The 15,957-nt window shown below is 37.1% G+C and overlaps 1 protein-coding gene across 1 annotated transcript; it reads left to right on the forward strand.

Annotated features, from left to right (window-relative positions):
- The first annotated feature begins 339 nt into the window (after positions 1 to 339).
- Positions 340 to 10,435, forward strand: tcea2 (transcription elongation factor A (SII), 2). The gene is made up of 10 exons (XM_081386097.1): positions 340 to 637; positions 1,108 to 1,170; positions 2,101 to 2,206; positions 2,461 to 2,554; positions 4,368 to 4,504; positions 7,275 to 7,331; positions 7,860 to 8,014; positions 8,418 to 8,564; positions 8,863 to 8,934; positions 9,587 to 10,435. The coding sequence occupies exons 1-10, from the start codon at positions 569 to 571 to the stop codon at positions 9,593 to 9,595; spliced, it is 909 nt and encodes a 302-aa protein (XP_081242223.1). The 5' UTR covers positions 340 to 568; the 3' UTR covers positions 9,596 to 10,435.
- Positions 10,436 to 15,957: the final 5,522 nt, after the last annotated feature.

Here is a 15,957-nt window from a genome sequence, read left to right on the forward strand (position 1 = left end):
AAATTTCTGTCAAATATGTTGTAATGAATGTATAATGACTGCAACAAACTTAACTAGAACACATCAATTAAAACACTCGATATGTATACGTATGTAAATAAACCAGCCATATAGTTAACTCCTAAACATTTATATTACATAATATTAAAATAACGTACCTTTCACCTCATTTGTCATTCAAATGTTCTTGCTATCATTTCGCTCCTCTCGTCTTGGCTCATTTACATGACTGAAAAAGACGCGGTTCTTAGTTCCCTGTGAGTCGGTGTGTAGTTGACTCAAGGACCACTCTAACTGATTCAGTCTGATTCGTAAACGAGTCGTTCACACCGATTTTATGAACAGGTTCGTTTGAAAAGATTCGATTCTAAAGAACAATTCGCTCGCGAATCGGTCATCGCTAAACAACAGTCGAGAGTGGAGAGAAAGGCAGTGGATTCCTCTCATACTGCCACTAAAAGAGACACACACACACACACACACACACACACAGAGAGACGGGCGCATTTTCACACATAAATGGAGGCACGTCCGTCGGGCGCCATCAAACAGCCCTAAACCTGTAAACATGGCGAAGGACCAAGAAGTGGAGCGCATCGCCAAGAAGCTGGACAAAATGGTGCACAAGAAAAACACTGTAAGTGTGACATTATTTCTTTATTCCTAGCATCTGAAAAAACGGATAGGGAAGAACTATTGGTTTCATCCACGCGCTCGTTTCTGTTTATCTTCATAAACGAGCACGAGATCTAGTGTGATTATCACCTGTTTCATCCTCATCCAGTCAACCACCGGGCTCGTATTGGTCAATCTTCATGCACAATCACACATTTGGCGTTTATACTCTCATGTTTGAAGCGTTTGTGTATACTGTGATGAGCTGGCAGCTGGTTGTTCTCCAAATTTCTCCAGCGCAAACAAAAGACTCATTTATCCAACACTTCACACCAGTCATTCCCATTTATGTCCCCACAACACAGCATTTATGTGCAGACTGGCTGTGTTTTTCTATGACCCAACCTATAGTGGAAGAAGCCATGTTTACTAATGCATTTGAGAAGTTGTTGTGTTAACTGTCTTTTCTCCTCGATGTGTTTTGATCTTCAGGATGGTGCTATTGACCTGCTTCGGGAGCTGAAGAACATGAAGATGTCTTTGGAGACCCTTCAGGTATCTCAGCTGGATTGGAGACAGTATTTGTGGGCAGAGCATGTGCTGTGTTGGATTACATAATCATCTCTTTCTCTTCCAGTCAGGGAATCCCATGCTTTTGTTTCTTATTGGCTACATTACTACTTGTACTATTTCTGCAGTGTGTAGTATGCAATCTATGTAGTATGCAACATTTATACATGTATAGAATATCTGGATAAATTAGATTTGCCAAAAACTGCAGTATACAGTATATTGCATGGTATATACCACGATTGTGATCAATCAATCCTGTCTTTTTTTGCCACCTCATTTGATTATATTGGTTAAAAAAAAGGCCTACAGGATTTTTAAAAATGCAATATATATATATATATATATATATATATATATATATATATATATAGTATTTCATTCTGAACAGAGCCACTGTGTTCCAGAACATACCAATGTTTTGGCTGGCAGTTTTTATCGTTCATCAGCTGGAACATTTTTTTTTTTTTTAAAGTGATTCCAACAATATCATTCCTCTGTTATTACTCTGCTATTCATTTATATTAAGAATGATATATATTTTTAGAACTATAATGTTAATAATTATCGCTCTTGGTGTGAACGGGCCTTTAGTCTTTTCAGATCAATGCCTGATGTAATGTGATTAGAATTGTAAAGGATATCATGCCTAATACTCAATGTTGGTCAAAAACTGAAAATCTCACGCGGACATTTGCTCATTCTTTAATTTACTTACGATCCCCTCTCTTTTGAGCATTATATAGCAGAAGAGTGACCAGTTAGTCAAAGCTTAGTAATTGGCTACTGGATGGTCATTTATAACAAAATGTATCAAGTTACAATATATCACAAATTGGATTTTGTGATAATCACTGTTAAATTTATTATAACAAATATGATTTTCCCATTGCTTCAATGTGGCCCACGTTGCAGTCGACACGGATCGGGATGTCAGTGAATGCAGTGCGGAAGCAGAGCTCGGAAGAGGAGGTGCAGACACTGGCCAAATCACTCATCAAGGCCTGGAAGAAACTGCTGGGTACTGCATCTCCATTCACACCCAGACAGCTTAAACAAGACCTTTTAGACATGCGTTTCTCTTATTTCAGAGTGAATGAAAATGATTGAGAAGGAGACTGAAGATTTCCAATTTAAAAAGTGGTGGCACAAGCCTGCTGTCTGTTTGCTTTCTTGTTCTTATTATCTTGAGGATGTTACAAGTTAACTTGGTGATAGTAAATGCAATGAGTTTGTCTAATGTTAAAGCTGGATTGTGAATCTTCTTTCATGTAGATGGTTCTGAGGCTAAATCAGAGGAGAAGAAAAAAGGTGGATCTCCTCTCCAGTCCTCGTCTTCTAAAGACTGTCCAGGATCCAGTGACTCCAGGTGTGTGGAATCTATTTTGTAAATGCATATTATAGATCTTACTGTGAACAATTCTATGGAAGCTTGTTTTCGCATGTGAATAAAAAATAAAAAAGGTAATTGCCACTTTTTATCCCAAAATTCTGACCTTTCTCCCTCACAATTGTGTGATATAAACTTGCAATTGTGCGTTATAAAGTCAGAAATATGAGATAGGCCTATAAACTTGCAATTGTAAGTAAATGTCAGCTGACTTGTGAGCTGACTTTTTTTCCTCAGTATTGGACTTTATAACTCGCAATTGCGAGGTTAGATCTCACAATTCTTAGAAAAGAAGTCAGCATTGCAGGATATAAATTCATAATTGTGAGGAAATTTCAGAATTGCAGGGTATACACTCGTAATTGTGAGGAAAAAAGTCAGAATTACGGGATATAAACTCGTAATTGCAAGGAAAAAAAGTCAGAATTGTGGGATATAAACTCGTAATTGCAAGGAAAAAAGTCAGAATTGTGGGATATAAACTCGTAATTGCAGGATATAAACTGGTAATTGCAAGGAAAGAAGTCGGAATTGCGGGATATAAACTGGTAATTGTAAGAAAAGAAGTCGGAATTGCGGGATATAAACTGGTAATTGCAAGAAAAGAAGTCGGAATTGCAGGATATAATCTCGTAATTGCAAAAAAAGTAATAATTGCGAGAGATAATCTTGCAATTGTGAGAAAAGAAGATGGTATTGTGGCATATAAACTCATAATTGTGAGAATAATAGTCAGAATTGCGGGATATAAATGCATAATTGCGAGGAAAAAAGTAAGAATTGCGAGATATAAACTCGAAAAACTGTGAGGGGAAAAAAAGCCAGAGTTAGGAGATATAAACTTGCAGCTGCAAGAAAGTCAGAATTATGAGTTTGTCTTGCAATTGTGAGGGAAAAAAAGTCCAAATTGTGAGATAAAAAGTAAGTCCAAATGATCTTTTACATTTTTTTTATTCCGTGGCTGAAACAATCTTCCATACAATTAATCTGTACATGTTTCATAAAAAAGAAAAAAGATTGACCTTGTTACGGTTAAGAACGTAATCCTCAAGATACTTGTCACTAGTGGTTGATTGGATCTGGATTTTTTGATGGCCGATACATAGTCAATCTTTTTGATAACATATAATTTTTATATTTTTTTACTAGTGGGTGCAGGACACTATAGTTCATTTATGTGAGGATAGCAAAATAAAGTAAACTGACATATTATACCCAAAAATTCTTCATACAGTGGACTACCAGTAAAATGTATAACAATTTTGGACCAAAAATGATCCAGACACTTTGACCTGACCTGTTTTGCTTAAGTGTTTTTTCTTTAATTTCTCATGTGAACTTTTTACACCACAGACTGAACAATATTAAGCATTACTTGGTAATTGGTTGACCTAAATTGGTATTATCTAACTGTGTACTTAAATTTAACAGCTGACAGCTATTCATCCTAATTCATTTGTGAGACGGTCTAACAGAAGGATGGCCAAAACCAGTGAAATATCAACTGATTTGATAACTCTGAGTTATTGTCATATTTTATTACCATTTTCTAAACTATAGAGAATAAACTGTGATAATGTGAGAAATGTTGAAGGTGTCTGAATAAATTTTGGTTTGATTGTACATATCACACTTTAATTTACATTTACTAAAATGCATCATTAATTTTTCCACATTTTTTAATAGTTAAACATTTATTGTTTAGATAGCAGCTTCTTAATCCTATTATAGTAATTGTGGCAAAAATTGAGTTTTACAGAACAGTGAAATGTTGTTTTTTCTTATTGACTAGTAACAAACAAGAGACGCCAAAAACTCCCACCACCCCAGTCACCCCAAAATTCACCTCCTTCCCGCCTGCACCCGTCACGACGGACAGTGTGCGCACTAAATGCAGAGAGCTGCTGGTGGCGGCCCTACAGACTGATGGTAAGCCATGAACAAATTAAGCTAAGTAACTGTAAGTTCATTTTACTTGAATATAAATTTAAGTTCATTGCACTTAATTAAACAAAGTTACATGAACTAACTGTGAAATTAAGGGAACTAAAATGTTGAAATTAAGTGGATTTAAATTTGAGTTAAACTATTTTAATTTAATGGTTTTACTAAATTCAGTTAAATTTCAGCTACACAGTGTATTTGAATAGAGTTCATAGTTATTTAATATTTAGAAATAAAATATTTTTTTGTGAAATCAAATAAAACATGTTCACATTTGTCGTAAATGTTGGTTTTGACTTTACAAAATGGTTTATAGCATAAAATGATGAGTTGTCACAGCTCATTAGGTCTTACTATGTGGGTGAATTACTATAAATGTATTTATAAGTTATATATAATATGTAATTTTATTATATTAAGTCCTGGTTTTACTGATAGAACCTAGATTAAACCAGGATTATTATGCTTTTTCGAATATTACCTTTTGTGCAGTGTGTAATATAGCTGTTTGTGAATGTGAAAGATTTGAAAAGTTTTACAGATCAAAGTGCACGACAAATAAAGTTGTCCTAATAGAAATAATCAGTTCTGAACTGGTGAAATGAGTCATCAGCAATTCCAGTCTCACTTCCTGTTCAAACCTACTTAACAATGTAACAAATTAGCATAATATCAGCCTATGGTTTTCATTGGCTGCCCGCGAACGACGTCTACTTTGACCGGCCCCTCAAACACTGTAGTGGTAACTGAGGACTGGAAGAGTTTGGTTTGTGTTTCGACCATAGACAGTAAAAGAAATGGACACAGCGACCCCATAGACTTCAACGGAGACCAGTGAAGTCAATTAGAAGCACTCTCTTCCTTATGGCTGAGCGTACTGCGCAGACTCAAACTGAGCTTGACGACGTAGATGTGACGTGAGCAACCTGTCTGACGGTTGTAAGTCTTCTAGTAGCTGTGCCAAGAGAAATCTGAATCATTCCCTTCCGAATCTTGCAGAGAACGGTGAGTGTGAGTAGGAGGTGTCCATGAGCTTGGAGCAGGAGCAACTTTATGACTCTCTATGGGCTTCTCCCTTGACTTTTTTTTTTTTTTTTTCTCCATTAGGTCACCTGATGGAGTTTTTCGGTTCCTTGCCACTGTTGCCTTTGGCTTGCTCAGTTGGGATATTTAATTTAATTAATCAATCAACGATACTATTGATCAGCATTACCAAACGTAGACGTTCCACTAGAAACAAACATTGATGTATTGTTCTAATTTATTGCTGTGAAGCTGCTTTGATACAGCCTGTGTTGTGAAAAGCGCTATATAAATAAACTTGACTTGACTTTATCAGACTTTATGCCTCCACGTCCCCCCGATTGCCTGCGAGCTTCTCCTCCTGTCCATACGGTAATTTCTGTACTGTGCGAAAGAGTCGCGTGGTTATGACGCAAACGTTAGCCTATTTTTACAAAAACTGCTTCTACGGGGCCATAGTGTATACAAGGTAATGGAGCCTTTTATACATTGTTGTGTTTCTCCATTACAAATGGAGTCTTTAAACGCCTCAGATGTAAAGTTATTCGCTGTCAAAGTGCCACCAAAATGAATGGGAGTCAATGGAATGCTAACAGCAGGTGATGGCTTGTTAGCCAATGGATGCCCCCATAGAAGGTACGCTTTCCCGGTGCTGGATTACCCCCTTGGTTTCGACATGTCGAGAAGACGCTGTTTTCAGCGCTGCAAGTCCACTTTGCTGCTCTTCAAAAGGATGACGATTCCCGTTGGAATTAATACGGAAAAACCAGCGCCACCGTAACAGTTTGTATCACTGTGTGTGTATCAAGCGTTGAGGAAGCCTCCTGAGCTGAAATTCAGATAATAGGTGTTTCTTTTCTGACATGCGCTGAAAGCAGTAGACCAATCACAACAGACTGTTCTGTGTCGACCTCCAAAATAAAATTAGAAACAATTAAAATAGCATAATAGAGGCATGTTAAAGGGATAGTTCACTTTGAAATTAAATTTTGGTATGTTTTAGCTTACCTCAAGGGCATCTAAGATGTAGGTGTCTTTTTTTGCGCAGTAGTTTCAATTTTGATATTTTTAGGTCAAACCGTTCTTGTCTGTCAGTCGTATAATGCAGGTCTATGGTCACTGTCTCAAAGAGCATGCACAGAGTCCAAATTAAACAATTCCCCATCGTAAGTACACATTGATGGCCTAAGACACGAAACAAGCGGTTTGTGTGAGAAAACGAACAGTATTTATATCGTTTTTAGCTCTTATACACAGACACGTCCAAGTGATCTGACGGCACGGGCGCTTCCTGCTGTGTGACGTGTGCGCAGACTGGTGCATAGATATATACACTAGATGTCGCCTTAAAGACATTTGTTCCAATGAACTGCCGTAGCCAAGGCGACATCTAGTGTATATATCTATGCACCAGTCTGTGCACACGTCACACACCAGGATGCGCGCACACGCCCTCAGATCACTTGGACGTGTCTGTGTATAAAAGCTAAAATCGATATAAATACTGTTCGTTTTCTCACACAAACCGCTCGTTTCGTGTCTTAGGCCATCAATGTGTACTTGCGATGGGGAATTGTTTAATTTGGACTCTGTGCATGCTCTTTGAGACAGTGACCATAGATGCCCTTGAGGTAAGCTAAAACATACCAAAATTAATTTCAAAGTAAACTATCCCTTTAAGCATAAACTGGTCTTACATTTAAGGAAGTTATTCTTTGTATTAATTTCTCAGGTGATCACCAGACAATCGGAGCAGACTGTGAACACCTGGCAGCACAGATTGAAGACTATATCCTTCTCATTACCACAGTTAGTTGGTAAAACAGTAATGTTCTGAAATATTTTTACAATTTAAAAAAAATGAAAGGTTAATTTAAATAAATATTTGGAAACCATGATACATTTTTTTTTATGAATAAAGAGCAGCATTTATTTGAAATTGAAATATTTGTTACAATGTAAATGTCTTTACCCTCACTTTTTAATAATGTGCCAAACTTTTATTTTGAATACAAAAAAACTGAATAGATAAAGATGCATTTTGCCTGCATATTGTGTAGTTACATCTACCAGCAGGAGACGTGATTATCAGCCAAACCTTGACCTTTTACCCTAAACAATGTTTTGATAGCGCCACAGTGTTTACGCTTTCCATTGAAATCCGCCTACAAATGATTTACTTGCAGTAGTCTCTGCATATTAAACTGCTAGAGAAGAAAATAAATATTTGAAATATCTGAAAAATGTCTTGTTTCCCCTTGAAAGGAGAATGTAAAATAAATACTTTGTGCTTCCTTGACTGAACTTCATGGCACACGTATCTACCAGGAGTTCAAATCCACTGACATAAAGTACAAGACCAGACTGAGGAGTCGCATTTCCAACCTCAAGGACCAGAAAAACCCAGACTTGCGCCGGAACGTCTTGTGTGGCAACATCTCGCCAGACCGCATCGCCAGTATGACAGCAGAGGTACGTCTGGATCTGATTTTGGCTTGAGAAGTGTTAAAGTCACCATGAGATTAAAATGACAATTCTTATTTTTTTATGGAATATTACAGTATTCATTCAGTGCTCTTCCCCTCCCTCCTGCAGCATCACTACTTCTTTTCTCTGATGACATGTTTACTGGTGTGAGGGCGGGACAACCTGTCACTCACATGACATCACAGCAATAGCAAACCACAATGATCCAATCAATTCCCAATTGACAAAATCAAGTCCTGCCCTAGATTCTTTTCTGGTTCGATAGACCGTTTCACTCCAATATTAAGTCACAATAGGAAAGAAAAGCCTATCTGCCATTTAAGGTCTAGTAAACTACAGCTTCTCTGCAGGATGTGAAGCGTGTTTGTGTGAATTGCGTGTTTGGCAGGAGATGGCAAGCGCAGAGCTGAAAGAGATCAGGAAAGCGCTGACCAAGGAGTCCATTCGAGAGCATCAGCTCTCCAAAGTGGGCGGCACGGAGACTGACATGTTCATCTGTGGAAAATGCAGGGGCAAGAACTGCACTTACACTCAGGTATGCTGTGAGCAACTTCTCACCAGAATGCGTTTCATAACCAGATGCGTTTATACTTGCCATCATTATAAAAAAAACAGCTATCAATCTGAGCAGCAGTAGGTTACACAAGCATTTGTATACTTAAGCCACGCTTTAAAAAAAGAAAATGGGGGCGGATCAAGTTTCTGAAACACAAAAAGACCCACATTTCTGTGCTTTGATCCGTTTGCATGTCTGAAAGGAAGTTTGCAAGTGGGCTAAAGCTGCATTGAAGCGTGAAACAAGCAGGAATGTAACGCACAGTCTCTCCCCGCAGGTCCAGACACGCAGTGCAGATGAACCCATGACCACCTTCGTGCTGTGCAACGAGTGTGGAAACCGGTGGAAGGTAAGAATCTCCCTACACGCCTTGCAGTGCAAAAGCCATTGGTTGACTTGAGTAATCTGGGTTACTGAAGACCTAAAACCTGTCAAATCCATTATGCGACTGATAAACACGTGCGTTTTGAATTAATGTTACAATGTCACCACATGGTGGCAGTATTTATTCACTGTAATCTAACCTTACAGCGGTACTTCGTTCAAAGTTTACCAGCATTACTGAGTGCATAAATTGGCTATAAGGAAATGATCAATTTAAGGAGGTTTATATTTCAAACAATGACAATGGAACAAGATAAAATATAGAGAGGAGAACGGGGTTAGTTGTCACATGGTTTATGTTTCAGTAACTATTAGATCAGAAGGAAAATTACACACATGCTGGTGTTCCCTAGCTAGCAGATGTCAGTTTCAATCACCTGTTTAAATATTTCAATATTTTATTTCAAATATTTAATTTATATTAAATATTTTATATATATTTTTGCTATAGCTGTTGAGCGCACAAAAAAAAACCTCACTGGCTTACATTAAAAGAAACTATATAATGATATTAAACTATATTAACTGAACCGCGAAAAACACAAAGGAAAAATTTTGAGAAAACATGTTTTGAATACTGTACTGTATTTATTGTCTTCTGTTTTCTCTTTTCATAGTTTTGCTAAAGACTAACGTGAGCAGGATTCTTCATATGAAGAGATGACCTGAATTCATAGTGAAAGGAACTGTTTTTTTTTTCTTTTGAGAAAAAAAAATCTGATGTCTTTTTTTGATACATTCATTTTCATAGCTTTGTAATATATGAGTGTTGCTACTTCAAAAACCTGCTCTGTATTATTTTTTATTATTTTTTTTATTTTTTTACTGCTGTAATATCATTGCCTTTCATGCACGGCCGATAACTTAGACTCAGTAAGTCAGCTGGCTTGTTCATTCTTGCTTTGCCTTTTGATATAGCGCTTGTGCCTTTTTGCTCTGAGTGCCAAGTAATTGCTGAAAGAATTTGTACCCATTCATACAATTTTTTTTGTTTGTTTGTTTGTTTTGAACGTGTGCTTTTCATATGTATATGCAGTTGATGCACTTAGCAGATGATTTATTTAACCAAATCTTGATAGGTTGGTTGCTTTTCCAGAGTTTAGGAAGTCTTAAAGGATTACGGTTAATATTTGAGTCTTAATGTAGGCGGTAGTTTGCTTCTTGTAGACAGCCAGACAAAGAGAAAAACAGAATGTGGTACATGATTGAAGGTTCATATGTATTATATGAATAATTTGACTGTTTTGCCTCAGTAAATTTGACTAGAAATATTTTGTGGATTTCGTGTTTTTTGTTTTGTTTTGTTTTTTTACTTCGTCCCTCCAGACCCACCTGTATGACTCCCTCCATGAATAAAGCTAATGTTTTAGCTGCTCTTCCATACCATAAAATTCAACAGGGAATAGCAACAAACTATAGGGTCAAACTTAAAAAATAAAAAAAATAAAAAAGTATGATTGCACAGTATTTTTAGTCATTCTCAAGTCATTTGTTTTGTGGAAATCATACTTTATGAATATAAAGTTAAAAGACCAATTTATTTTAAATAGTTTTTTTTTTTTTCGTAGCATTATAAATATATTTACGGTCAATTATGATCCGAAAATCCATTTTGATTCCATTTTCCATTTTGCGTTCTTGCTAAATAAAAGTATTAAAGGGGTCATATAATGCCATTTTTGTACAAGCTAATATGATTCTTTAGGGTCTAAATTAAAAGTTTGTAATATACTTTAATTAAAAATTCTCATTAGTATTGTAAGAAAACACTAATTTTACCTGGTCAAAAACAGCTCTTTTTTCAGCACGCCGTTTAAGTGCATGTGTCTTTAAATGATAATGAGCTTTGCTCACCCCGCCCCTCTGTTCTGTGCATACACCGTTTGTAACACAATAGCACAATAACCATAACGCGTTGTTCATTATAAACGTGGGATTATGAATTATATTGAGACCATCGTACATAGAAAACATGCCGTAATGTTCCCTGAGTGTAAAAATAGCTGCATTCATCGTGAAGCGTGCAGCAAGCGATTTGCAAAGATTAATATAAAGGTTAATAAAACGTTACACTCACTTCTTCTGGAGGTGCAGCAGGAACACGAATAGTTGGTAACGATCCTTTTTTCAGGAGCAGCTTCTTGGCAAAACCAGCTTTTTACTGACCCTCGTTTGTAAAGCAGTCTGGTGTGTGAAAGCATTGACGTTGATCGTGGGGAATATTCCCTTCGAAAACAAACTCAGCCACTGCGTCTTCAGCAGTTCGGATTTAGGAACATCAAAATGACTGCTGTGTTCCTTATTACACCCAAGAACAGAACACCACAATCGCTTAGACGCCATTCTGCTCATAGACAGTGCTCCAGCGCATCAACAATGACTGCGCCGGGTCCGCGCAGACTATGATTGACAGCTCGCTCACGAGCGAGGGAGGGTCTGTTGAAACGCTGCTGTCAATCAACAATCGTGGGAGGGGCGTCGATTTTGTGACGTCACAAAATCGAACGGCTTGATTTGAGATGGGTTTGAAAAAAAAAAAAAAACACTGGATGGATTTTTATCATTTTATGATGGTTGTGTACAGGCACTGCCAACACACATTTCAGTACAATCAACTTGTAAAAACTTGCATGTACCATTATATGACCCCTTTAAATATATAAAACTCCTTACTACTGACCCCAATCTTTTGAACAGTAGGGTGTCAATGGTTTTCAAATATGGTGCTAAGACACAATCACAACAGATTTCGTCAATGGCAATTGGAACCAATGATGTTTGATATTGTTTTGATGTTATGTATTGTTAAACCACTTACATTGTGGTATCACTGGTATATGAGTTGGTCACATTTTGGAGCTCAGTTGCCCTCATCTGCATTGACTATATAATTGTATAGAAGACACTATGGAATGTTTTCCATAATATAATCAAATGGTCACATTTGAAAAACATGGATGTGAGTAAATGAATTTTAAGATATTCTATATTTAGTCTGCAGCTACTTTTTATTGTGCTTCAGATGTTTTCCACTAGAGGGAGCAGTCAGACAATACACAGAACAAACACTCAACAACTGTGTTCCACTGACATCATATGTGTGATGTATTAACAGGAATATGATGTTTTAATCCAGTGTTTGATGTCTTTGATCCTGAGGATTTGCACACAAAACTGGTCCTATATTTTGGGAACTTCTCAGCAGTGTCCTCATATCTTAATCAAATCTGAGAATAGAACTGACCCTTTTTGACTTGCATAAGACACAGCTGGTGAAATATGTCTGGCCTTTGCCCGAGCAGTAATTTGCTAAGAGCTGTCACAACATTTCTTAATTATGTTGACCAAAAATAAATGCTGTGAGATCTGGTTTTGAATGGAAGGGATCATGGAAGGTGCTCCTAAATAACAGCACATATGGGTTTAGTACCTGCCAGATCATTAAGAAAACAAAGCTTTGAATGTGTGATGGGTTGGAGAATAGGGTGGGAATCTCCCAAGCAACTGTCTCCACAGAGGGGCGTTCGAGGGACAAAATAGCCCCCAGTCATGGGGGAATTAAAGGGTCACTAAGCAAGCATTTAGATCTGCTGATTTCAAATGAATGGCTGGGTTATTTAAAATGCGCAGTGTTTGGAGGAAGTTTCCAGGCCTTTCAAGGGAGTAAACCATGAATGTATAGGAATCTGTAGGACCGAGCCTCAGGTGAAGGCTCATAGTCTACATGTTACAATCCTCCTTTCTGAGAAATGAGTTGTTCTGAAACACTGATCTCAGTCTCCATATCCAAATGTAAACACATTCGTTGAAGACAAGTGTAAATAATGGGAATGAGTTATATGTGCAATTCTTTAATAAAGTAGCAGTGACTTGATGCACAACAAATGTGGGGAAAATAACAACAATGAAATCTGATCTGATCAGGTCATGCAAAGGTTTCAAACCATTTATTTATTTTTTACTGTTCAGACTACAAATAATGAAAAGGCTTGAATTAGCTTTATTTTTATATCTTTATGTTAATTTTTGTTTATTTTAAGTGATATCTTTTAGTCTTTTTTATATATTGCTATGCATTTTATTTATTTTTATTTCAGGTTTAGTTTTCCTTTATTTCCAGTTAATAATTTTAGTGCTTTAATTTAAACTTATTTCAGTTTACTGCCAAGGCAACATTTCTAGTTTTCATTTAAAGTTTTTCAACTATTTATATTTATTTTATTTGTGAAAGTAAAAGGTCTGCAAAGTTTTAAAGATCAAAGTGCACTAATAATAAAGTTATTGTCTCCTAAAAGAAAGACTCCATTCTGCACTGGTGAAACAAGTCGTCAGCAATTCCAGTCTCACTTCCTGTTACACACATACCAGTGTAACAAATTAGCATAATGCCAGCCTATGGTTGTCATTGGCTGCCCGCGAATGACGTCTACTTTGACCCGCCCCTCAAACACTGTAGATGAAACTGAGGACTGGAAGAGTTTGTTTTGTGTTTCGACATGTCGAGAAGACGCTGTTTTCAGCGCTGCAAATCCATTTTGCTGCTCTTCAAAAGGATGATGATTTGCACTAAAATTGATATGGAAAAACTGACGCCACTCGTATCACTGTGTATCGAGCGCTGAGGAAGCCTCCGGAGCTGAAATTCAGATATTAGGTGTTTCTTTTCTGACACATGCTACAATCAGTAGACCAATCACAACAGACTGGGGCATCTGACCAATCAGAGCAGAGGAAGCTCTCTCTTTGAACAAACTGTTTTCAGACTGTGAGAAATTATGTGATGCTTCAATATTATGAGACAATTAAAGTGATTTTTGACTTTTGATTCATGTAAACCTGTAGGAGACCTCCAAAACAAAATTAGGAACCTTTAAAAATAGCATAATAGGGGCATTGTTTATTTTTTTTAAAAGAAACGCATGGATAAATCATTTACAATAATTTAAATATTATACATTTACAAAATATATGTAAAATTTATTTCGTGTCAACTTAAACCTACACAGCGAGTTTCTCATTTAAAGGTTCTGTTTCTGTTACCACCTTTTATCATGTAACTTATCTGTTTTAATGAGTGTTTCCTGAAGAGTTACTCATCTCTGACGGGTCACTCTCTTTATCACCGTCAGATTCATGTCGGAATGGCAGCGTGAACTGAGCCTCATGTTCAACTCCAGGAATGTTTGTGGAACTTGAAGGGGGAGGGAAAAACGTCTCTGTGTTGGTATTTCCGTCTCACGTTTTAAGCCATTTGTTTTTTTCCTACTAAATACATTCAAACTTTATGCGACACAGATGTTTGAACGGTGCTGATATATGTGCAAGAAGCACATTCGCTGTTTCAGTCAGCGGTCACTTACACGGCAGAAGCGGAGTGTGTAGAGCCGCCTGACTGATATCCGTGTTTGTTTTGGCAATATGATATTTCCATACATGCTCTCAGCGACGGCAACAAGAAGAACGATAAAGCCAGAGAAAATCCCTGAGCATTTAAGGATACTAACTTGGCATTTCACACTGGTTTCAATAATGTATGCGGTCACGGTTAGCCCAGAGTTGAAAGGATCAAGTCAACACAATAATGAGACATGTGACATGTAGAACTAGCTGATAGTAACGCGAGGAAGACAGTCTAGAGCTCTTAATGCTATACAAAAAAAAAAAAAAAAAAACACAAACACCCCAGTCAACTTCGTTGAAGTAAAACCAGATGTGCAGAATGGGGTCAAGTTAAAAATACTATTTAGATGGATACTTAGATCATATTAGGCTACTTTATATGGGCTTTTCACATTTAAAATTAAACACAAATGATTCTGCGGCCTGGGTTAATGTTATTCTTTTCCATATTTCTCACTAATCGTATACTTGACAGCAGGTTAGTGAATACATGTATAATTTGGACTTGATTTCGATTGAATCATTGTGGTTTGCTATTGCTGTGATGTCATGTGAGTGACGGGTTTCCCGCCCTCACACCAGTAAACGCATCATCAGAGAAGAGAAGAGGGGAAGTTATTTTGATTAAATATTAGGGCACGTGAATTAATTAAATATTCTAAAAAAAAAAAAAAAAAAAAAAAAAAGAAATAGTCAGTTTAGATTTTTATAGTGATTTTAAGCAGTTAAGGGTTCAGTACAGTTTGAAAAGCCTTCTAGAGGCTGCAGTAAAATTAAATATCTTGGCAAGCTGTAAATGAATAATAACACAAACATATTTATTATTATCACTAGTCATATCCTCTCTTTAAAAAACATAAAAAAAAAAAAATGCAACCAAAAGTTACATTATTACAGACGGGTTCTTGATAAAATCATCTCCGGCAATGAGCTGGCCTGGGATAAGAGGGACCTCAATTCGGCCCCAACCACAACCTGAAGAGGGCGTCCTGCTACGGCACCCAAGGGCGAGGGGAGGTTACACAGTAATGGTCACAGACTTTGGGAAACAAACAAACAAAAAAATTGGTCCAGAAATCCATAAACATACTCTTTAAAACATAACTTGATTTATTTTAATACAAAATATAATGATAATGTCAATAAATAAGTGTCCATAGAAGTCCATGAGTCAGGGACCGATCTCACTGCTGTATGTCATGGCACTGCAAATCTCGTGAGAATACACGCCAAAGAGAAAACCTCACAGAGTGACCGGAGAGAACGTAAGAAAGAGTGAGGGAAGGCCAATGAGATGCCAAGACCTTGAGGCTAGCGTGTGAGGTGACAACCAAAACATATTGTAACAAAGTGACCATTTGATGATGGCGTAATGCAGATGATGGAAACAAACGCATCAGTTATTGACAGACTCACTCCTCCACACAAATGTCCTTAGTTTGAGACTGTTAGAAGGCTAGATTCATTTTGGCACCTTAAAGAAATTTATGTAAACATAAGCAGCTCTAGGTCACAGTCTCTGTCTCCAATCAAATACAAGTATGTGAAAGTCTGTCTGTTCTGTGCAGCTGTCGAAAGAACACGATAC

This window comes from Scardinius erythrophthalmus, assembly GCF_964197995.2.
Source record: "Scardinius erythrophthalmus genome assembly, chromosome: 15".
Classification (NCBI taxonomy): Eukaryota; Metazoa; Chordata; class Actinopteri; order Cypriniformes; family Leuciscidae; genus Scardinius; species Scardinius erythrophthalmus.

Bases quoted from the DNA above. Each gene is read 5' to 3' on its own strand.
- tcea2 (XM_081386097.1), top strand. From the start codon at position 569: ATGGCGAAGGACCAAGAAGTGGAGCGCATCGCCAAGAAGCTGGACAAA. The intron at 1,171-2,100 runs GTATCTCAGCTG...CCCACGTTGCAG, and splicing joins TGTCTTTGGAGACCCTTCAG to TCGACACGGATCGGGATGTC. The intron at 4,505-7,274 runs GTAAGCCATGAA...TTAATTTCTCAG, and splicing joins GGCGGCCCTACAGACTGATG to GTGATCACCAGACAATCGGA.